The sequence below is a fragment of the Gracilinanus agilis genome, chromosome 3 (assembly GCF_016433145.1).
Source record: "Gracilinanus agilis isolate LMUSP501 chromosome 3, AgileGrace, whole genome shotgun sequence".
Classification (NCBI taxonomy): domain Eukaryota; kingdom Metazoa; phylum Chordata; class Mammalia; order Didelphimorphia; family Didelphidae; genus Gracilinanus; species Gracilinanus agilis.
In genome coordinates this window covers 491,006,803-491,032,086 of record NC_058132.1, presented here as the reverse complement: position 1 = coordinate 491,032,086, position 25,284 = coordinate 491,006,803, and the positions used below count along the sequence as shown (strand labels likewise).

General features: G+C 37.2%; 1 protein-coding gene across 1 annotated transcript in view; it reads right to left on the bottom strand.

Annotated features, from left to right (window-relative positions):
* The window catches only part of NPAS2 (neuronal PAS domain protein 2), a 269,033-nt gene that overhangs the window by 103,476 nt on the left and 140,273 nt on the right, over nt 1–25,284 (bottom strand). Inside the window, exon 3 of the mRNA XM_044669305.1 lies at nt 8,759–8,812. Within this exon, the coding sequence (XP_044525240.1) occupies nt 8,759–8,812 (54 nt within the window). The remainder of the gene's footprint in view (nt 1–8,758; nt 8,813–25,284) is intronic.

The window sequence follows — 25,284 nt, the reverse complement described above, 5'->3', positions numbered from 1 at the left end:
TTTTCAAAATTTAAAGATCTACATAGTCAAAGTGACCATATTTCCAGTAACAATGTATGGCTCCAAGAGTTGGAACTATGAGAAAAACTGAGCATTGCACAAACAATGCTTTCAAATTATGGTTTTGGAGAAGACTTTTGAGAATTCCTTGGACAGCAAGGACATCAAATCAATCAATACTTAAATAAATTAAATCAGTTTATTCATCGGAAGGTCAAATTCTGAAGTCCTCAAATACTTTGACCTTATAATCCGAAGCTAGAAGAAGGACAATGGAATGAGAAGACATTGGAAAAGACCTTGATGTTGGGAAATATTGAAAAGAGAAGGTGGCAGAGAGAAGACACGTAGATAGTGTCATGGAAGCAATGGGCATTCATCAGGGGATAGAAGGGCCTAGCGTGTAATGGTCTATGGCAGTGATGGTGAACCTATGGCACAGGTACCAAAAATGACACACAGAGCACTCTCTGTGGGCATGTGGCTTTTCTCCCTCAGTTCATTACTAAAATGTCAGAGGACTTAGAGGAGCTGCTCCCTTCCCCTTCTCGACCATACCTGAGAACATTTTTTCACATCCCCTTCCCCTCTACTGAGCAGCCCAGGGGAGTGCACAGTGAGTAAGGTGGGCAGCTCATAGGTGGCAGAGCTGGAAGGGTGAAGAGTGCTTGGGCTACTCCCCTCCCCTTCTCTATACTTGCTGAGGGCATTTCTCACTTCACTCACCCCTCCTCCCAGCAGCGCAATGAGAATGCTTTCTCTCCTGTGTGGAGTAATTGGGGGGGGGGCAGGACATGGCAGGCAGTCTGGAGGGGGGTAGGCACAGCACTTGGTCTGGGGGCTGGTGGGGCAGAGCTCCATACTCCATCTCTAAAGGGTTCACCATCACTGGTCTATGGGATCACAAAAAGTTAGCCATGACTAAACAACTGAACAACAACAATAACATGATTAAGTATTCCTCAGTCCTTGTCTCCCATCTTTACAAAGAAGGAAAGGAAGTCGTTTATTACATCTTTGGTACCAAACTTGTCAGGGCTCCTTCTCTATTCAAAAGAAACTAAGCCTCTAGCAACTAACTGACACTATATTACCCAGAGTGCCTAATATGAATGAGGCACAAACTAGAGCGATAATGTAACTTAATAAAAAATGAATTAGCTGAATTTAGTCATGAAATTTGAATTTAAATCCCAGTTCACTAGCTTTATGATCATGGACACCTGTGAAATGGCAATAATAGTATTTATACTTACTATTTCATAAGGTAGTTGCAAGGAAAGTGCTTTAAAATACTGTATAAATGGGGATAATAATGATCACAAATAATAGTAGTAATTCAGCTGAAGTGGTGTTTCTAGCCAAACTTCCAGTTTTGTCTCCTTTTACCTAGCACCCCCTACAGGCAACCTCAAAAAAACAAACAAACTTGCAATGTACAAAATTTATAATTTCACAATCAATGGATTTGGGGTGCTCTCTGTCCTAAGAAAGCACTACATTTAAAAATGTGAGCTTCCCAAATCAATAAATTATAGGGTGATTATTTGTATAACCAAAGTATTCTTTGAGCTGCAAAAAGCATTTACTGCAGTGTCCTCTTAGAGAAGTTCACTGGAAGCACTTAAAAATTTAATAGACAAAAATCCAGTCAATGCAAGACTTTTCAGGAAGGCACATCTGTAGTCAAGTCCAATTTTCTCCACTAGACACCCATGGGAATATGATGAATAAAGAAACTCAGACCTTCCTGCCCCAGTACAAAAGGGTTTCATAGGTATACTCTGCCCAGGAGTTCCATAAGCATTGTAGAATGAGAAAGGCATTGTTTAGGCTGCATCAAGAACAGAACTGTTACATAATCCCTAATAAAGGAAAATAAAATTATCTATTCTTAAAACCAATGGCTCCGTTACTCATGGTTAAGGATGCTGAGCTGTTTCTGCCAGACATGAGACAAGTCGCCAAGTCCTGCTTTGCAAAACTGGAGGTGGGTGGGAGGATTTAGGGAACATTAAGTCATAGGGCTATATTTCAGAGAACTCAAGAGGTCATATAATCTAACCACCAATTTACATACATCTGAAGCACAGAAGGCAGATGGATCTTTATCCTATTTTAAGAGATATCATAGGATGAAAATTTCATAACCTCCCACAATAACCTGTTCTAGGAACTAACAACCCTGATTGCCTATTCTAAAATTCTTTCTGTTTTATACTCGTTTCTTCCATTTGGGCTTCTGAAGACACATTACTTGAAGGTTTTCTTTTTCTTTTATATACTCTGTCCACAGATTTCTGTTTTAAAAAAAAACCAAACTTCTTACCTTCTGTCTTAGGATTGATATAAAAATTGGTTCCAAGTTAGATGAGTGGTAATTGGGGTTAAGTGACTTGCCCAGGGCCTGGGCTTGTCCATTCTGCCAGCTAGCTTGTCCCCAGATTTCTACTTTCATTGGGGGTGGTTTGCCACATCATAAAGCAGTCTTGTACTTACAACATGATGATACTACCATTTTGAAGTCTAATGTGCATAATTGTAAATTAGTTGAGAGTTGGCACAGTAGTTTGGGAACTCAGGATCAGTGAAGCCAACATTTTCTTTCCAATAACTAAGAATGAGATACTGAAACTTAACCATACAGCTATCAGAGAATATTTGGACCAAACATAAGATTAATCTTATTTGAAATAGATTTTACTTAAATTATGCAAAAAATATTGCTTCCCCCAAGTCCTAAGAGAAATGCTTTTCTTTCTTTGAATAAGACGTTTTAGTTTCTAAAGTACTTTGAGAATTCAAGCAGATTCATTTAGATGGGCCACTTAATTTCCCTGGGGCCTCAGTTTCCTTATCTATAAAATGAAGGTGGTTGCTGTTGTTTATCCTTCATTTTTTTAACCCTTACCTTCTGTCTTAGAATTGATTGTTTCTAAGGCAGAAAAATGGTAAAGCCTGGGCAATTGGAGTTAAGTGACTTGCCCAGGATCACACAATTAGGAAGTATTTGAGGTCACATTTGAACCGGGGACCTCTTGACTCCAGGCCTGGCACTCTATTCACTGTACTACTTAGCTGCTCCATGTCCATCATTTTTGAAGAGGCTTGATGACATTATGGAGTTATGTCTTGACTTGTGCATGAATTGGATTTAAGTGAGGCATAGTTGCACAAAGTCATCAGTCTCAGTTTCTTTTCCAGAGTCATCAAGGTCTAGTGGCAAGACCAAAAGTCAGGATGACTGATGATGACCTGGGATGCAGTAGATGACCTTGGCATTTTTGTTGTGAACTAAGCTCTAAGTGCTCTATGGTCACCACTATCACTGTATTGAATAGGATGAATCTTGAGGTCCCTTTTGCCTCTAGGACTATAAACCTCCAACCTCTGATTTGGTTCTTCTACCCAAAGATTGTTTGTATGTGCTATCAAAATGTCATGTCTGCTCTAGTATTAATAAAGCAATCAATAGCAAACATTTATTAAGTACCTACTATATGCCAGACACTGTGCTAAATCCTGGAGATACAAAAAGAGGCAAAAGTCAGTCCCTTCCCACAAAGAGTCTGCAGTCTAATAGAGAGACAACATGCAAATAAATAACAGAGGGCAGGCACTAGAATTAAGAGGAGTTGGGAAAGTCTTCCTGATTTCTAAATTTCCCAGTCTACCGATCATTTATTTCACCACTAAATGTTTTTTTTTTTTAAACTGGAAAAGAGCAAAAACTAATGCATCAAACAGACATGTCCTTTCTATTAAACTCTTTATTGGGCCAAAGGAACAATTAGCATTCTGCCTGGTACAGACCAAATTTCACTTTGTTTTAGGTACCAAACCACATCTGGAAATTATGGTAGCATGGAAGTAAAAACGTTGCTAACATGACCTCATGTTCACTGGATGCCTGCTAATATACTCCATTTAACCCATCCAAACCACAAAAAATAACAAATATTCTCCTCAAGCCTTGCAGATTTGACACAAAGATTTTCATTTGTTGTACTCTTCCTTTGTGAGACTTTTTTTATGATGACAAGGCACATGTGAGAAACAATATTCAGCCACGGAAGATAAATCACATCCAAACCAGAAGGTGGATAGTGCTATCCAGTGAAACACAAACTGATAAATTGGGCTATGATTTTCATGACTGACTGTAATAACTTTTCATTTCTAACCTATTGAGCTTACAGAAAAAGAAATGAAACAATGAAGTGAGAGAACTCTTCTACAATGGAGCCATATGACTTTTTGGGGAGGAAGGCTATCCTCTGTGTGCAGAAGTTGTACTAGTCTCATTTCCCCACATTCAGTTTTTGGTAGAATACATCTTTACCATTAATTATATTGTTTCTTGTGTAGTTCCCTAATTGATTCATGTTTTGCTTCTGGTTCTGGGGATATTCTTTGAAGGTAGGGTACGTGATATTTGTCCACACAAAACAACGTGATAGTTGTCCACAATACACAGAATTTTATAGGTGCTCATTGCCTAATAAGAGCAGTTACATCATGCAGTAGATAGTTTCAGGCCTCTAATCAGAAAGACTGAGTTCGAATCTGGCCTCACTCACTTACTGATTGTGGGAGTCTCGGCAAGTCACTTCATTCTGTTTGCTTCACTTTCCTTATCTATAAAATGAGCTGGAGAAGGAAATGGCAAACCACTTCAGTATCTTTGCCAAGAAAACCCCAAATTGGGTCACTAAGCATTGGACATGACTGAAAAAGACTGAACAACAACAAAAACAGCTAATTAACACCTGACATTTATATAGATCCTTAAGGTTTGCAAAGTTCTTTATGCATATTATCTCATTATCATCCCAGGAATCTGAGAAGGAGGTGCTATTATAATCCCCACTTTACAGATAGGGAGACCAAGGCTGAGAGAAATTAAGTGACTTGTCAAGGTCACACAGCAGCTGAGGCCAAATTTGAATTCAAGACTTCCCGACACTAAGTCCATCTCTCAACTGTACCTCCTTGATGTCACAGTAAATAGTGTGGTATAGTGGAAAAAGCAATCATTCGAAGGGGATTTTGGATCAAATCCTGTTGCCAATACGTAATACCTATGTGACCTTTAAGTCTCCTTGGGTCTTGGTTCCTTCATCATCAATGAAGAAATTGGGCTCTGAACAATGGAAATTTGGCCTCTGAGGTGGCTTCCAATTCTAAATCTATGGCATATCATTAGTCCACTATGACACCTCAGTAAAAAGACTGTTTGCTTAGTATAATTTGAGAGCTAAGTCTAGAGAGGGGAAGTTCTGGGTTCAAATCTGCCCTCAGACACTTCCTACTTATGTAACTCTGGGCAAGTCACTTAACCCTCATTGCCCAGCTTTTACTTCTCTTCTTCCTTGGAAGCAACACATAGTATTATTTCCAAGATGGAAGGTAAAGGTTTAAAAAATCAAGGAAACAGAGTCAAACCCTCATATTCTTAATAACTTAGGACCTTCTTTCTCAAACTCCTATTTCGACTCTTGTTGAGTATGTTCAGTTTCTACTTGCCTTGAAAGATTTCTTGTCTGAATTGTTTCCACTCCTCCCTCCCACCTGAGTCTTTTTATAGACAGTGAAAGCTAACAACTACATTATGTGTAAGAATTGGCATCTACTCAGCTAGAGAGTACAGGAATCATCCTGGGCTCTCAAGGACGCTTTCTAGAGAAATGAACCACAAATTATGAAGTCCTAGACCTCACTCTATACATTATCACCTGAGGGGTTTGTGGAATCACAGTTTTCCAGTTGATATGAAAAGGAATACTAATTAATTTTAACTATGGGCTAATCATTGTTTTAGGTAGTTGGGGGCACAGGGGATAAAGTGCTGAAACTGACTTCAAATTTGGCCTCAGGCATTAGCATTGTGACCCTGGGCAAGTCACTTAACTCCATTTGCTTCAGTTTCCTCATCTGTAAAGTGAACGAGAGAAGGAAATGGCAAACCACTCCAGTATCTTTGCTGGAAAAAAAAAAAAAACACCACAAACCCAAATGGGGTCAGGAAAGAGCTGGATACAAATAAAATGACTGAACAACAAGAAGAATCTATTCTAGTGAAGGTGAAATACTCAATATTTCCATCAGTTGTGTAAGTGATAAATTTATTTTACAATTTGACATGTTTCCACATATAAGCTTGCTTTCTTTGGCCAGGAAGAATTCCTGTTGACTGGTTCCTCACTTATTATATCCCTGAATCTTAAAGTATCTTATAGGGATATCTAATCTAAGTACTTCATGTATGGATTAGTTTGTTCCACTATCTTAAATGGCAGTAACTTGAGAGTGATCCTATCTTTTATTTCTTTTGTAGTCTCCCTATCCTTCCAGCCTATGGCCTTAATGGTGATTAGCATAAATACAGAATATGTCTTCCATTTACTTCTGCCCTGCTTCAGTCACCAACCAGCAGAATAACCATACCAGAGACTTCACTTTCTTCTGGAGTACTCTTTCTAGGAGCCTGAACATTCCATCCCACAATCATAGCCTCCAGTCCTGTCTCTCAATCACATTTTTTCCTTTGATATGACCCCCCCTGGGGGCTTTACTCTACCCCTATCCATCCCATTCTATCTCCCCATGTCTGACTTCATTTGTCTCTATGCTCAGCCCAGGATCTGCCACTTTTTGTTTCACAAATCATTACCCCAGAATCCCTTGTTCCCCTGACCTTCCATTATTCTTTATCTGCTAACCTTCATTCTGACTAACCCCCAGTCTTCAGTATCTCTATAAAACTTCTCAGACTGTTGAGCATAACTGGAGAAAAGTGACAAAAATCAAGTTGATTTTACTCTCTATAAATTTATCACATGTAAGGCTCAGCTGAGCTTTCACTGATCCTCAACAATTCTCTTAGGTGACTCCTTATCAGTTTCCCTGTTGTGATTGCTTTTCTTCTCTCCACTACCATTTGTAATCTGCTCCCCCACCACACACATACATTTCACTCTTAATGTGGAATTGGCCAAATCTTCAACCAAGGGAGGTACCTACCACACAATTTCCTGAATTGGAAAAGGACCTAACTCTGAGGGAAGGGGCTGGAATGGAAGCTTGCTCCTGGCCAAAGGCAATAAATATTCCCACTTGCATGAAAAAAGCCCCAAACAAAATATTCTTGTTCTCCTATTTCACTAAGATTAATGTTCTCCAATGTGAATTTGCTCAACACCTCACCATCTCCATTTTTCAAAACTTCTCAGCAACTTTATATACTCCCTCTTCCTTTTTCTGGCTACAGAAGAGACATTTCTTTTCCTGACTAAGGTTAATCCTAATATTCCATTCCATTCTTACCTCCATCCTCCTTGCAGTAGTCATCCCCATTCTTTCTCATGTGTATTAATATCTAAGTGGTAAAGTGTATAGAAAGCTGGGTCTGGAGTTAGGAAGACCTGAGTTCAAATCCATCCTCATCCACTTATTAGCTGTGTGACTTCGGGCAAATCACTTAACCTCTATTTGCCTCAGTTTCCTTATCTGTAAAATGGGGCTAAAAATAGCACATAACTTCCAGGGTTACAGTGAAGCTCAAATGAGATCTTCACTTTGTAGTCTCACATTCCTGTAGTAGCACATTCTCAGCCCACAGAAAGTATTACATAAATATTAGCTAACATCATTATCATCATTATCATTGACTCCCTTTCCAATGGCTCCTTCACAAACATACTCCAGTCTGCCTCCCTAATCCTAAAATTGCCTTCTCTTGATTCTGTCTATTCTATTCAGCTACTTTCCCACCTCTTTTCCTTCCTTCGTTGCTAAACTTCTTCAAAAAACTGTCTATGTATGTTCAGTATATCTGCTTCCTCACCATCTACTCTCTCTACTGTTTGGAAATGTATTTCAAGTGGGATGGAGAAGAAATGACTTTTTTCTCTCAGAGTTTGGACAACTTTGCCTATGTTGTGGTCCCATGGGTGAGGCAACCAGGGAGCCTCATGGAAAAGGAGACTCACATCAACACATCTGATGTTGGTAGGCTAGTTATTAACATAGTTTCATTATCTCTTAATTTTTTTTATAAATTACAAACCAAGCAGTTGGATCAAAATACTACTGCCTATGGAAAATGGGAAGGAGCTTTGGTTGAATTAGAACCATTGATTTGGAGCTGGAAGTGGACTTAGTGATTAACTAGTCTAACCCCCTCATTTTATAGATGAGGAAATTGAGGTTTAGGTAGGTTAAGTGACATATCCATAGAAATCCAGGGAGTAAGTGTCTATCCACATCATTAGAACTTACCTATTACATTAATTTTAATGATTATTATTCTTTAAACTCTTATCTTCTGTCTTAGAATCAATACTGAGTATCGGTTCTAAGGCAGAAGTGTAAGGTCTAGGCAATTGGAGTTAAGTGATTTATCCAGAGTTACAGAGCTGGCAGTGTCTGTGGCCAGATTTGAACCTAGGACCTCCTGTCTCAGGCCTGGTTATCTATCCAATGAGCCACCCAACTGTCCCTTATAACCATTTTTAAAGGTCTCAAGACCTATAATGAACTGAAGAGAAATATGCAGCCATAGGAAGCAATTTGGCATGCTAAGTCTACTCAGAAGACACAATCTCAAGGATGAAACTATTAGAAAATGGAGACCCTGAGATATTAGCGTCAGATTAAAAACAGACATCCTAGCAAATCTTCAGAAGAAAAAATAATAGTAAGGAAAGGCAAAAATCTGGCAATAAGAATACAAATGTAGGTTAAGAATAGCTCTTACCTCTTTGCTCTGTCCTTCTCATCTTCATCCATTAGATTTTCTACACAGTTTTTCCTAAGGAAAAGAGTACAGAGTTAACAAATTGCTTTTACAACTTTCTTAAACATAATTCTGGTGTTGGTTTAAGTCTCTTTAGTGCTACTTTACCCTATAACTTTAGAGTAGGGGTTTTTCATCTTGGCACTTTTGGCAATCTGATGATGATAACAGATCCTTTTATCAAAATAATTTTTTTAAATACCTAAAATCAAATATGTAGGATTACAAAAGAAATAAATGCTATTGAAATATAGTTATCAAAATACTCTTAAAAAACAAGTTTAGTGACCCCAGGTTAATAAACCTTGTTCTAAAGGGTATCCTTAGTTTGTTCTACTCATAACAATTTTAAAATCAGAATGTACCTACAAGATTTTTTCTGCACAAAGGCAGATCCCTACGAAACTCCAGAGGCTCCTAGCATTTACCTATTGTTTACTGAGCATCTAACTTTGCACATGGCACTGTGGAAAATACAAAAAAGCATCCCCTATGGAGCTTCCAGACTAGTGGAGAATTTAAAACAATTCAATAAGCATTTATTAAGTCTCTATTATGGCAAAATCCTTGGTTCAGTTCTGAAGACAGAAATACAAAATGAAAAAGTTTCTGTTCTCAAAGGTCTTTCATTCTCTTGGGGGGTAACAATAATAAATAAGTAAGTGAATATAAGATAATTTGGGATGGAAGAAAACACCAAAACAGAAAGGGAAGCTTAGGAAAAGCTTCTTATATGAGATGACATATAAGTTGAACTATGAAAGGAGATAGGGATTCTAAGAAGGGAGGAGCTGTTCTAAGCACTAAGCCTTTGGGCATGGGAACAGGAAATGGAATGGTGTGTTCAGGGATAGCAAGCAGGCCCATTTGGCTGGAATGTAAAGTGCATTAAGGTGGGGTCAGATAAAATTAGTCTGGAAAAGTAGGTTGGAAATCAGTTTGTAAAGAACTTTCTATGTCAGGTAGAGGAATTTACATTTTAATTTAGAAATAATAGAGAGCTACTAAAGATCCTTGATCAAGTGATCCAAGTTTGTGCTTTGGGAATATTGTTTGGGCAACTATATGAAGGAGACACTAGAGAAAATAAGGACTAAAGGCAGGAAGACCAATTAGGAGGCTGTGGCAATAGTCCAGCTGAGAGCTGATGAGAGCCTGACCTAGGATGTGATTGTGTAAGTGTGGACAGATAATAAGATATAATGACAGTGGATACAACTTGACAATGGACTGGATATAGAGAAAAAAAGTAGACTGAAGAGTAATTTAAAGCTATGAACCAAAATAAATAAATAAACAAACAAATAAAGCTATGAACCTGGTGTACTGGAAAGAAGGTGCTAGCCTTAATAAAAAAGGAATGTTTAGAGAAAAAGTAGATTTAGTGGGAAAGAAAAATTCTCTGACCATATTCATAATTAGGTAGGAAGACATGTTCAAGTTTGAATTCAAGACACTTAATAGTTGAAATGATGAGCAAATTAATTTAAAAAAATATAGAGGGACAGCTAGATGGCTCAGTGGATAGAGAGCCAGACCTGGAGTTGGGAGAACCTGGGTTTGAATCTGACCTCAGACACGGAAAGGCCTAGATGAAATTATGAAGAGTGAATTGGGCAAAACCAAGGGAATATTAATGACTTGTGTATGTCTACCTCCAGAGAAAGAACTGATAAATAGAAATAAGCAAAATATAATTTTATATATACACATTTTTTTTTTGGCAAATGATGCCTTCATTAGTGTGAGGAGGGGAGGGAGGGAGTTATCTGGGAATTTTAAGGTAACAAACAAATAAATTTACAATTAAAAAAATACTAGCTGTATGACCCCATACAAGTTACTTAATACTTGTCTCAGTTTCCACATATATAAAAAGGGGATAGTGATTGCTTCTATCTCCCAGATTTAGTGTGAAGCTAAAATGAGACATTTATAAAAGTGCTTTGCAAAACTTAAAATACTATATAAATGCTAGTTATTATTATAGTATATATTATGTATATTATTCATATAGTACTATATAAATTCAAATTATTATTATGTATTATTTATATTATTCTTATGAGTTCCTAAGAGTTGGGGGGTAGGCTCTTTTTCATACCAAAGACATCATGGCATATATAACAATTATGCCAATAAGGGTAGATTCTAAGAGGACCGTGAAGTCAAATACTTTTTTTTCCCTAAGGGAAAAAGAGACATTAGAAAAAAGGAAATGTATTATGTGTTCTGGGAATGTGTTACCAGGAGAATGGCATGTGGGTTAAGAAGAGATACTGAAAAAAACATAATAAAAGAGATATGCTATGCTAAGTCTATGCTAATAGCCAAGGAAAAGGCAGGACACACTATCTGTGTTGGGGACTTTTTACTTCCAGGGATTTGGACTAAAGAATGCATACCTGATATTAATATCTGCAGTGCTTTCAGTGACAGACGTACCAAGCTGCAGAGGTTTCCGTCTGCTCTTATTGCACAAATATTTCTCTAGAAATGATGCCTCCTATCACAATACAAACAATTACCTGGAACAAGTTCACTTTTGGCTCCTTCTGCTCTCCCATTCAATCGACTTCAATAATTCTAAATTTTTACAATTCTCCAGTTCTCTCTTTCCTTTCTTTTCCACGGAATATCTCCTAAAGTCTCATGTTCTCTAGGGAGTCTTCCCTAGCTAGGAAGTCAGTCTCTCAGTCAACAGTATTTATTAATTGTCTACTGAGTGCCCACTGTAGCAGGAGGCAGGGCTGCTTGCTGATTTAGTTGGATGCAAATCCCCTTCAATGCTGAGAGGGGAAGACAATGGTTGAAATGCAATTAATGGGAAGAATAAATCATTGCTGTACTTATTGTGTCTACTACAGAAAAGCAAAATAGGGAGAAGGAAGGAAACATGATAAAGTGGAAATAAAGCTGGTTTTGGAGTAAGAGAACATGTGTTTAAATTCCTGCTTTGCCATATAACATGGACAAGTTGCTTAATAAATTAGGTCTCAGTTTCTTCATTTGTAAAATGAGGGAGTTGGAATTGATGATAAGGATCTATTCTGCCTCTAAATCTATGGACCTGTGGTACTATCCTCAAAAGTCCTGAAAACATCTACTTTGACAATTAAAAGTCTAAAACTAAAACAATTTAAAAAGCATATTTCTCCAGTGACTAGGCCTATAACATCAAAGACATAAAAGAAAGAGGAAAAAGACCCATATGTATAAAATATATATAACAACTCTTTTTGTGGTGGCAGAGAACTAGAAACTAAGGGAGTACCCATCAAATGGGAAATGATGGGAAAATAAAAAATTATTTATGTGATTGGTAGGTAAGAAATGATGGGAAGAACAGGTTTAGAGAAACCTAGGAAGATTTATATGAATTGATGCAGAATGAAATTTATACAGCAACACTGTGAAAATAAACAGCTTTGAAAGATTTAAGAACTTTGGTCTACATAATTACCAACCATGATTCTAAAGGGCAGGAGATAAGCATTCCACTAATCTGACAGAGATAATCTGACAGATGAAATGAGAATACAGATTGAGATATGTTTTTGGACTTGGCCAATACGGGAAATCATTTTCCTTGACTCTGCATATTTGCTATAAGGGTTTTAGTTTCCTTTTTTTTCAATAGTAGAGAAAAAGCAGAAAGAAGAGAAAATAGATTTTTGCTAATGAGAAAAAAAACCAAAATTATATTTAAAGAGGAAAAATGCTACAGTTATGGTTTTTCATCATTTTATTTTCATCATTTTATCCTAGAATGTGGCATTCAATGAATAAGTTCGGATTTGGATGTATTTAGAGATACTTGAATGAAAAAACAAGTCTTTCTCTCAAGCATTTTATTTTCATTCTTCAGATATCACATGATATAGACACAGCTTTGATTCAAGTGGAAGGGAAAGGATTTATGCAGATAAAACCCAATTCAATCCCCACTCTGTCATTTATGTTTACATTTTGCTAAGTCGCTTAACATCTCTCACCTCAGTTTCCTCATCTGTAAAATGAAAGGTCTATTCCATCTCTGAAATCTATGATCCTGTAGTCCTATCTGTAACAGCCCTAAGAATATTTATTTTGAAAAAGTCTAAACAGAAACTTCAAAAAACAAATCTTTCCCCTAAGCACTTCATTTTTACTTCTAGTATCACATGATATAGAGACACAGCTTTGATTCAAAGTAGGAGGGAAAAGAGTTATGCAGATATAACCCCCAATTAAGTAAATTCTTCATTCAGGAAATGGTAAAGCCTCCTCTATGATAGAATCACAAGAAGATCTTGCTCAGCAATTGAGTCTTGTACAGCAATTAAAATGAGGGTTAACACATCTGCAAATAGACATGCGCTTAATGCCTTCCAGATGGAGACTGTTCAGAACTTTATGGAATGAAAAATGTGGTGTTAACTTCATTTAATGATGCAACAGTACACAGGTCTGGCCTTCCAAAGAGCTTAGGGAATGAACTACCTAAAAGTCAGGCGATGTCAGGTGCATTAAAGTACAGCGTACCGGACACTAGGCAATATAGAGCAAGACAAGCACAATAGATGGATTCTTTGTACAGACTAATGGGTTGGAATCCTTGTTTGGCCGTCAGTTCTATCTACTGAACTTAGGGACTTTGAGCAAATCACTTATGATCCACTATGGCTATGCAGTAAGAAGGCCACTTGCATCTCTGTAATTCCTTTTTGCATCCTTAAACTTATTCCTTTGCATTTGTTTTTATTGAGCTTCAACCTACTTTTGCTGGACCTTTTCTCTAATATCTAAGTCCCTCTGCCAGAAAATGTGATGATCTGAGATTTTCTGCTGTCCTGCTAAAGCTCAGAGATGAAGTAAAGATAAGACAACTACAATTTCTTCCTCTCATGAAAAAGTATATGGCAGCAAAAGAGTTACCCATCTCTATACCTGTTAACTCATTAGAAGACAGGGGCTTCTGGCCAAGCTTTTGGGGCACACACATATTTGAAGAAATAGCTCATGTGCTTTGTCCTTCTTAACTCTGGAATACTTCAATCCCCTAATTACCTATTAGGGACAAGTATTTTCTGTTCAGTAATTCTGTATCACATGGCCAGATCTCTTACTGTTTTTTTATGAGTGTCTATCATTTCATGTGTGGTCAATCCTCTTTCTATTCTACTATGTATAGGGAAATATCCATTTTATTTTGTGCTTGTTTAGAAATAAGTGTCAGCATTTTTGGCCATTGCTTTTAAAAAAAGAAGTGAAGAAATAGACAAAGGAAGAGCAATTCCTGTGATCAAAAGGATGGAAAACAGGTCTTAGGAGGAAAGGTTAAAGGAATAGGAACTTGTTTATCCTAGAGAATTAATATCAAGGGGTGACTTAGTTACTGTTTTTAATTATGTGAAATTTTTTTAATGAATAAGACAGAGCAATTGTGTTTGATGTCTGCTGAGTACTCCACAAGAGAAAATGGGCTTAAATGAAAACAGGAGAGATTCTGGTGGGCATAAGGAAGAATGCTTTTATTGTCAGTCACTAACTTCTGGAACAGCTTTTTAAGGGAATGATACAGTTTTCATATCTGGAAATCTTTAAAAAGAGACCAGTAAACCAACCATCCGTCTGAGACACCTTATTTACTTCTGAAAGATCATTTCTTAACATCTTGGCTATTTGGTACTGGTTGGTTGTTACTGTCCTTCAATACATGAAGAGGACCAAAATGACATTACTCTTTCAGGGTCAACATATAGTGTCTGTCTATGGCTGAGAAGATTAATATGAGTTCACAAGACTCTACCACTGATCACAAATAGCCCATATGAACATTTGGGATGGAGATGTCTCTAAATTTGCTCATCTCATGGATTATTTTTTTTGAGCTACTGAAATTCTGCTTTGTCCCCTTCTTTAATGGGGACATACCATTCTGGATGGTCCTGTGCCAGTATCTTTCATGTCTCTCAATTGATACCAAAGTTCTTCAGAGGGACCTTTAGAGTGTCCTTGTGTTGTTTCTGGATCTAAAGTTGGGAAGATCTGAGGTCAAATCCTTCCTCAGACACTTTCTAACTTTAAATGTTCTGGGCAAGACCTTTGACTTCTCTTAGCTTCAGTTTATTTATCTACAAAGTGGGGACAACAATAGAATCTACCTCACAGAACTGTTGTGAGGATAAAATAAGATAATGTATGTAAAGCATTTTATAAACCATAAAGCATTATTAAAATGTTAGCTATTATTAATTAATAATAATTATCAATTTTCAAGTAATTAATTTAAGATTATTAATAATAACTAGTGGACAGAACACTAGATTTGGGATCAGAGGGCTTGTGTTTGGGTTCCTGCTTTGCTACTTATCAACTAGATGACTTTGAACAAGTCACCCAACTTTTCTAGATCCGGATTTTCTTTAAATTGAGGATTTGGGGGAGTAGATTATCTTTAAAGTTCCTTCCAACTCTAACCTTATTCTTACAGTTCTAGGTTTATATTATCTATTTTGGAGTGCTAAACCAGTTAGTGGGCTTGAAAAACCATCATCATCTTTTCAAATATTAAATGTAACAATTATATCCAATAATTGTTCAAAAGTACTGGGCAAAACATAATGATTACAAGGTGAGGACAAAGGATGAAGTTGAAAAGAAACTCACAGATAAAAATGAAAATCCTGGACCAATATGATAGCTATTGGTTTGTAGGATGTGGGATGACATTAATATTACTCTGAATAAGAGGAAGCTTAAATAGAAAAGCAAAACGAATCATCTCTTTCCACAAAATTAGTATTTGTAGCTTACTGCAATTATAAATGAGTAACACATAACTTTTTAATGAAGGGTTCAGAAATTACAGACTTTCTGGAAAAGTGAAGGTATGCATTTTTCTAAATACTTAAAATTAAATGATTCATCAAAATTCAATAAAATAGAAAAAGTTTATGTTATGTACATATTCTCAATACACATGTTTTTAGTGATATTGCAGAAGAGAATAGTGTATAAAAGGAGTCCAAATTTGGAATAGTATCCTCGCTATAAGATATAATTATTCAATTCTCTATTTATTTTGGGAGATAATTTTGACCTCATTTGTCTCTCTACCAAAGTCTGAACCCTATTTCAATGATCAATACAGATTCCCTCACCATCAACCCTGAACCTTTCCAGGGGAACTCTCCTAATCTAATTCTACTCACATGGTATTAAGTATTATTAGAAAGAATCATGGAACAAAGCTGTTTTGATCCATTATATTCATATTATTTCACTTTAGCTGGGTCCCATTCATGCTTCACTATATATATATATATATATATTTTTTTTTTTTCATATTTTGTTAGTCCTTCATTTCCAAGAGTTGTTTTTCAAAACCTTTCCCACTCTTCAGAGAGGCAGGTTGATACAANTATATATATTTTTCATATTTTGTTAGTCCTTCATTTCCAAGAGTTGTTTTTCAAAACCTTTCCCACTCTTCAGAGAGGCAGGTTGATACAATGGAAACAGCAATGAATTTGAAGTCAAGAGTATCTGGATCCAAAATGCTCTTCTTCCACTTTTAATAGCTATGTGACCTTTGGCAAATCAATTAATCTCTCTGAGCCTCAGTTTCTTTATTTGTAACATGAAAAAGGAGTCAAGTAGATAGCTTCTAAGTCCTTTCAGTTTTAAAGTTATGATTCTAAGCCCTTAACCATACTTCTCTTTTTCTCATCAGTGTTTCCTTTATTTTACTGAGAAGACAGAAACTATCCAAAAGAATTCCCTCTGTATCTTCATTCATTCTTTCCTTCCCTCCTGATGAGGAGGAAGAAGTACTCTTCCTTTGCAAAGCTACTTCTTTTGGGAAACAATAATAATTTCTTCTTTCTTCTCCAGTCACTCATTCTCCATTGTCTCCCTTTACTATCATCTATAGACATACCACGGTCTCCCCATCCAAAGCGGGAAAAATCCTTCCTCATTTCTCTCTCTTTTGTTTAAACTCTTTACTTCCATCTTAGAATCAATAATGTATATTGGTGCCAAGGCATTAGAGTGGTAAGTGCTAGGCAATGGGGGTTAAGTGACTTGCCCAGGGTCACACAGCTAGGACATGTCTGAGGCCAGATTTGAACTGAGGACTTCCCATCTAGGCCTGGCTCTCAATCCACTAAACTACCCAGTTGCCCAGTTCCCCCTTAGTTCTCTTGACTATCTTAACCATTCCCCTCTCTCTTTTTCCCAAAAAGAATACTCCAGACCAACTATCTCTATTTCTTTGCTTCCCTTCCTTATTCCTTATTCTTTGCAATCTGGTTTCATCACCACCATCATTCTATTAAAAATTTTCACAAGTCTCCAGTGGTATCTTAATTTTCTAGTTGCATGGGATTTTCTTAGTCATCATCATCTTTTTTTTTTAAACCCTTACCTTTTGTTTTAGAATCAATACTGTGTTTTGGTTCCAAAGCAGAAGAGTTGTAAGGGTTGTGCAATGGAAGTTAAGTGACTTGTCAAGGGTCACACAGTTAGGAAGTTTCTGAGGCCAAATCTGAACCCAGGATTTCCCATCTCTAGACCTGGCACTCAATTCACTGAACTAGCCGCCTCCGGGTTTGCCATTTTAGGTTTCTCTGCAATATCTGTTTCTGCCTTACTTTGTCACCTTACTTCTACTTTTTCCTTTCTGACCATACCTTATCTGTATTTTCTCCTCCTTTCTGACCATATTTAGAGAAGTCTCTCTCTTATTCCAGCAGCTAAGTGGCACAATGGATAGAGTTAGGAAGATTCACATTTGCAAGTTCAAATCTGACCTCAGACCTAATCCTAGCTGGGTGATTGTGGGCAAGTTTTGCCTCAGTTTCTTCATCTGTAAAATGAGCTGGAAACAAAAATGGCAAGCCACTCCAGTATCTTTGCCAAGAAAACCCAAAGTGGGGTCATGGAGAGTTGGACACAAGTGAAAAATGGCTTAATAAACAATCCTTTTTCATATATTTCCAAAATCCTGTCCTTGGCCCTTTTTTCTTGTATTTTCTTTTCCTTTGTGACCTCATCCTTTTTCACGGTCATAATAATCATGTTTACACATATTGCTAGACATAGACCTTTATTTCCAGCTTTCACCAAGTTTTAGTCCTTTTCCAATTACATGCTGGGCTTTCCCCCATAGATTCCTCATTGGTTCCTCAAATTCAACAAGTCCAAAAACCAAACTAATTATCTCCCCAGACCAGCTCCTTCTAAAAGAGTTAGCATTTATATGGTACTTTATGGTTTGCACAGTACTTTACTCATGTTATATGATATGATTTAACTAAGCATACCTTTCACATAGCTAGTAAAGCTATATCTATATAGATATATGTATGTATATATATTTAACATAAATATATGTGTATATTTAATATGACCTTTGCTTTCTTTCTTAGTATCATTTTTTAGGCAATTGAGATTAAGTGACTTGCCCAGGGTCACATAGCTAGGAAGTATCTGGGACCAGATTTGAATCTTCCTGACTCTAGGCCTATTGCTCTATCTACAGTGCTACCTAGCTACCCCTTACTAAGTACTTTTTGAAGAAATTAAATAAACCAAACTTTCCAACTACAGATTGTATAATTGTTTGTTCATATAAATCTCTTAAATATCTTTGTTAAATATAACTAGCTGAGTCTACTAGTGTATATCTAAAAGGCAAAATTATATCCCTAATGAAAAGAAGAAAATAAACAGTTTAGTATGTGTAGACTAGTTGACTATAGGAAAAAGCAAAATTGAGTTGTTAATGACGATGAACAAATTGAGGGTAGGGGGGCAAAGTCCTGCTAAGTAGGGCAGCATCCTTCATTAATAATAACATATATTTTATGCAATCCTTCAACTTTTCAAAATCTTTTAATGTATATGCCCTCAATTGATTCTTATGCAAGAATACTTGGAGCTTAACTGGGAAGGCACTATTATCCTCATTTTACAATAATGAAAACCATAGCATAGAGAATTTAAGGGTCACAGTCAAAATTGCACAGCATTCTTATAACAGTGATAACCCATGGAACTCACATCTGACATTAAGATTTCCGGCCTCTTTCCATTTCCAGTAGCCTAATTTGCATTTCTACCAATGGACATATTTGGATATAGGAACATATAGCTTAAAAAGGGTTTTGGGGTGAAAACTATAGTTTTTAACTTGTCTTTGGAGTTGGTTTAACAAGAGATAAGGCAGAACCAAAGGCCTGGCTGCTGATACTTCTTTTAAAGGTACTAGATGCCAGCAGGCATCTAACTATTGGTTTTTAATTTAACAAAGGACTATGGAAAAATGATAATTTTTGAGGTCCCTTCAAGCCCTAAGTGCTAGCATTTAAACTTTTTAAGGATAGGAATTGTTTCATTTTTGTCTCTATCAGCTAGGAGCCTAGTACCTTGCACACAATAAGGGTTTAATAAAATCCTTGTTGGTTGATAGTCCTAAAATGGAAGTACTTCCTTTCTTATCAGCAGAGGTAATACCTAAATAAAGTTAGAATATGTTGATTCCTAGACAGTAGAACAAGAAGACACAACTGAGAAAAGGGCAAGACAAAGGGAGTCTGTAGTGGTTGTTGTCAGGCCTAACAAGGATACAATAAAATTGAAAGGGTGAGAACTCTTAAGTTCATGATGAGTTGGTGGACATCACTCAGCATTCTTCACAATTCATACTCTGCCTTCAAAACCACACTACATTTCTATGCCTGTTTGTAATGATACATTCTGCCATAGAGTAAAACTACTTATATCTCACAGCATTTTTAGAAAGTGACACTGAAAAGTAATTTATAAAATCTCTTTGGCCATGTTAGGGAATAGCTTCTCTATGTCAATTAAATTCAGCAAATACTAAGTGTAGAGCATTGTGCTAATTCCTGGGGAAGAAGGGGAAGCTGACAGAAGGATATACAAAGATTAGATATGAGATCTTTCTCCTCATGGGGCTTATAGGCTTAGTCAGTGATGGTGAACCTATGGCATGCATGCCAAAGATAGCACACAGAGTGCTCTCTATGGGCATCATGCCATGCTCCCTCCCCAACTAGAGTTCATTACTAGAAAGACAGAGGGACTCAGAACTGCTCCCCTTGCCCTCTCCATCATGCCTGACAACATTGTTTCACACCCCTTACCCCTGTGCCCAGCAGCCAATGTGATAAGGTGGGTGGCTCACAGGTGGCATAGCTGGAGGGGAGCAGAGCACTCAGGCTACTCTTCTCCCCCTCTCCACCACCTGAGGACATTCCTCACTTCACCCACTCCTCTGCCCAGCAGTCCAATGGGAGTACTTCCTCCCTCCCTTGTGTGGGGTAAGGGTAAGGGAGGGGGACAGCATGAGGTCTCTAAAAGGTTCACCATCTGGTCTAAGAGGAAGGGGAAAAGTTGGGGGTGTGCATATGTGGAGAGAGAACAAAAAGTGTCATGAGGCACCTAAATGGTATAGTGGATAGAGTACAAGCATGGAGTCAGGATGATTAGAGTTCAAATCCAGCCTCAGGCACTTAGTAGGGGTATAATCTTGGGTAATCTGTTTGTCTCAGTTTCCTCAACTGTAAAATGCAAATAATAAGAGCATCTACCTCCTAGGGCTGTTGTCAGGATCAACTAAGATATTTATAAAGTGCTGAGTATAGTGTAGATTTATTAGATGCTATGTAATTTCTACTTATTTTTTTCATTCATTACTTGAAGTCTTTCTGGAAAGTTCATTATTTTTTTTTATATTTTTAAACCCTTAACTTCTGTGTATTGGCTCCTTGGTGGAAGAGTGATAAGGGAAGGCAATGGGGGTCAAGTGACTTGCCCAGGGTCACACAGCTGGGAAGTGTCTGAGGCCAGATTTGAACCTAGGACCTCCCGTCTCTAGGCCTGGCTCTCAATCCACTGAGCTACCCAGCTGCCCTGGAAAGTTCATTATTAATTGAAGTCAATCAAAGAAGAATTCCCAGAGAATTTGACAGTTGAATCCTTTTTAGGTGACACACAGACTGCTTGAAGGGGATTAATAGGAAATAAAATATCTTAGACCAGTGATGGGCAAACTTTTTAAAGTGGGGGCCAAGGGAAAGGAAATGCTCATCTGTCAGTCTGTTTCTAAGGCAACTCTTTCGAAGTTTAATTGAATTGTATCCTACTCATTGTATTCGTCAGATTAGGAATAATGTCCCCTGGCTGGATAAAACATTTCAGGGGGCCCCCATCTTTGCACATCACTGTCTTAGACTATTACCCAATAAGAGAAGTTGTATGTGTTTGAAAGGAGTAGGGAGGCAGCTGGCTAATGAGTTCCATATAGAAATATTTCCTAAAACCCTACAGAATGGTTCCTAGGGGATCTCTGAGACCTCTGGACTCTAGACTGCTCCCAGAAATATTTAAAAAAGGTAAATGGTCGAGAGAGTGACAATCACAGGTCAAGGCAACTGACTAGAAAAGAGGGAAGTCTTAAAAACCCTGTCTTCGATTCATCAGGTAAATCCCGTGCCTCCATAAGGAATCAAAGATACTTTGCCTCTCTAATACTGTAGTATCCAATTGTACTCATAATCTTCACACTAGATCGTGGAAGTAAGAGGGTATGTGGCAAATAACATCTTCCACTGCTATTTGTCAAAGATCTAATAGAGTAACTAGAACACAGAATCACAAGGCTGATACCAGAGGTCATATAGAATTGAAGCCCACCTGAGCAGGTATCCATATTCTTTTTAAAAAAATCTTTATTTTAGGGGGTACCTGGGTGGCTCAGTTGATTAGGAGCCAGGCCCACAGATGGGAGGTCCTGGGTTCAAATCTGGTCTCAGACACTTTCTAGCTATGTGATCCTGGGCAAGTCATTTAACTCCCATTGCCTAGCCCTTATCACTCTTCTGCCTTGGAACCAAAACACAGTATTGATTCTAAGACAGAAGGTAAGAGTTTAAAAATGTTTATTTTATTCCAATAACAAATTTACACATACATTTTATAAAATTTGATGATTCTTGTTGTCTCTCCCTCTTCTTCCCTCCTCCTCCCAGAGTTGACAGGCAATTCAACTGGATTATACATGTATTATCACTCAAAACACATTTCCATATTATTCATTTTTGTAAGAGAATAATCTTATAAAACCAAAACCCCAAATCATAGATATCTATATTACTAAGAAACTATTTCCATCACTCTTCCCTTCAGAATATGCTGACCTTGGGTCAACTGATTCTGCCTGTAAGTCCACTGATTCATACTACATTACCACAAAGCTCAGAAATTATTAAAAATCAATTCTATTTTTTTACTTAATGATCATGCTGGTAGTGGTAATAATGCTTCTAGAAAACAAAAATGTGAAGATTTCAGTAAAGTAGGCTAACAAATCATTTAAATTACAAGGTCCAACTTAGCTCTCAAATTCCTCCCAACCAAATAAACATAAAACTTTTTCATTTATTTCACTATATCAAGAAGTAGCTGAAATCATTACAAAAAAAAAAGCGAGGACATGTATTCTCAATCCACCATTGGTTGGCTTAGTGTTTTATTTATTGTCAATGGAACTTTTGCCTTATGTCCTTACCATCAGCTACAGTGAGTAGGCAATGTGTCACTTTAGATTAATTTTATATCACATGTGTGGGAGCCTGTAAATGTTATTTCACTGATTATATTTTTAAAATGAAATATGCTTTGGAAACTGTTCACTAATGTGAACTAAAATCACCTCTTTTTCTCTTTATTATTAGTTGTACCTAAAGGTAACTCTAGTATTTTATTTCTTTGTTGCCTGGAAACAAGTGAAGTCTTATCATCATCTACTGATTATAACAAGGATTCTTAACCCCATATCCATGAACTTAAAAAAAAAATCAGTAACTATTTCAACACAATTGGTTTCCTTTGTTATCCTATTTATTTTATTTTATGCATTTATAAACATTCTGGAAAGTTCATGGGCTTCACCATACTGCCAAAGGGGATCCATGACACAAAAAATTTAAGAACCCCTGCTTTAGAGCAGGAGTCAAAATTATCATCAAATTAGAACAGAAGGATAAGGAACGCACTCTTCACCCTTGAAAAGGTACTGTGTGCAAATGCAACTCCAACCCAATCTATATTAACAAATTTAAAAAAAGGTTGTTGACTTTGAAAAACAAAAAATGAAAATAAGTAAAGGAACTGAATGATTATCATCATTTCTTAAAGAAATTTAACTGATGTGACAATGGCCACACCAAGGAAGCCAAAAAGGCCATGCACTGGGATGAAGAATATTTTAGGCTAACCAAAGAATTGGCAGATGGGACTGCTAAGCCATTGTCAAGAATCTCTTAATGACTCTGGAAAATCAGAGTGGTACTTTAAGTCTGTAGAAGTTTGTAGAAGTAAGCTCTCCAGTTTTCAAAAGAAGAAAGGAGGTGAAGTCTTCAAACTAAAGGTCAGTTAGACTTTGATTACTGGGAAAATCCTAGAATTTATTGTAAAAGAGGATAAGTGAACACCAAGAAAAGTAAACAGGCATCACAAAGAACCAGAATGACTATAGTAAGAAGAGCTAATGGCATTTTCTTATCATTTTTTTCTGCTTTTCAGTCACTCAGCCCATAAATATTTATTAATTGTCGCTAGGTGCCAGGTACTATGCTAAGCTCAGGGGATACAAAGAAAGATAAAAGAAAGTTTTTGCTTTCCAGGAGCTTCCAATCTAATAGGGGAAATCAAAGGGAAGGGAAATGAGTTGAGGAGGAGGGAAGAAATCAAGCCAGGGGGCATGAGGAAAAGTCAAAGGAGCTTAGCCATCGAGGTAGGAAATGAGGAAAGAACTGGATTGGGCCTCAATTTAAATAGGGGTTCTGGGAAGAGCCTTCTGCCCTCCAACCAGAAGGACCCCCATGGAATAAATTATTGATGAAGTGTGAGCATAAGGACTGATGTAATCTTGGAGAATGAAGAGATACTGGCCAGATGATGGAGGAATCCAAAGGAGTGTAACCTGGTAGGAAATGAAGAAATGGCTAGCTTGAGGGAAATAATTTACAGCTAAACTAGATTATCAAATATTATATAAATGTCTCGCATGCTATTCTTATAGAAGAGATATAAAGATGTGGAATACACTGGTTCTAGAATATGGTCATTAACAATTTGAAGTCAATTTGAAAGGTGAAAAATAGTTCTCTCCTCCCCAACTTCCTGCCCCCACCCACAACTACATTTAGCCCTGTGTTGGTCACCATTTTTTCAATGTCTTGTATAAAAAGATAGTAATTTTTTCCTTAAACCCTTTCCTTCTTAGAATCAATAATAAGTATCTATTCCAAAGAAGAAGAGCAGTAAGGGCTAGACAACTGGAGTTAAGTGACTTGCTCAGGGTTACACAGCAAGGAAGTATCTAAGGCCAGATTTGAATCCAGGACCTCCAATTTCCAAGCCTGGCATTCTATCCACTGAGCCACATAGTTGACCCCATAGATAATATCTTTATCAAATTTTCATAAAATACAAAGCTGAGAAGGATAGTTAATACAATGGCTGGCAGGGTCAAAATCCAAAAATTTTTTAGCGGGTAACAACATTTGGCTGATATAAGAAGATGAAATTTAGTAGGAATAAATACAAAGATTTATACTTAGATGCACATAAAACTAACTTCATAACTAAAAGATGGCCAAAGCAAGACTTTCTTTCAAAACAGTCTGGGGGTTTTTAGTGTGTTGCAAATGCAATATAAGTCAACAATATCACATGGCAATTAATGCATTAAGAGAAACATGACATCAAGCACTAGGGACGTAATATGCCTACTGGTGAGATCATATTTGGAGTGCTGTGTTCAGCTTCAGGAGCCACATTTAGGAATGACATTGATGAAATATCCAGAGGAGAGTAGCCAAGCTATTGTCTTCCTGCTATAGAAGGATTGGTGGAAGAAAATAGGGATATTTAGCCTGGAGAAGAATTGAGGGATTGGGGAGAACTACAATCTATCTTCAAGTAAGCAGTTGAGTATATGGGGGCAGAAATATATTGGAGGGCTATTATATGAAAGAGAGTTTAGACTTTTTTTTCCCCCTAGGAGAAATGGGTGAAAATTTCCAGAAGGAAAGCTTAGGCTTTATGGAAAGAAAAACTTCACAATAAAAGTTATCCAAAAGTGAAATGGCCAACTTCAGGAGGTAGTAGATTTCTCCCTCACTGGACATCCTCAAGCAAAGGCTATATGTTTCTTTATTACATATGATATGGAGGGCATTCTTGTTCCCGTAGGGAGCTAGATAGGAAGTCAGAAGGAAGAATTGCCAAACTTCATACACCCCACTCACACTTTCAGACTCCCTTCTGACATGTCACTCAGCAACCAACCCACCTCTACTCCAATGAAGTTCATTCCAAATGCTGAAGACTATTGTTGTTGTCAGCATTGTAAAATGAAGAAAGCTTTGGATTTAGCATGCTTAGGGTCTAATCTTGGCTTTACCACT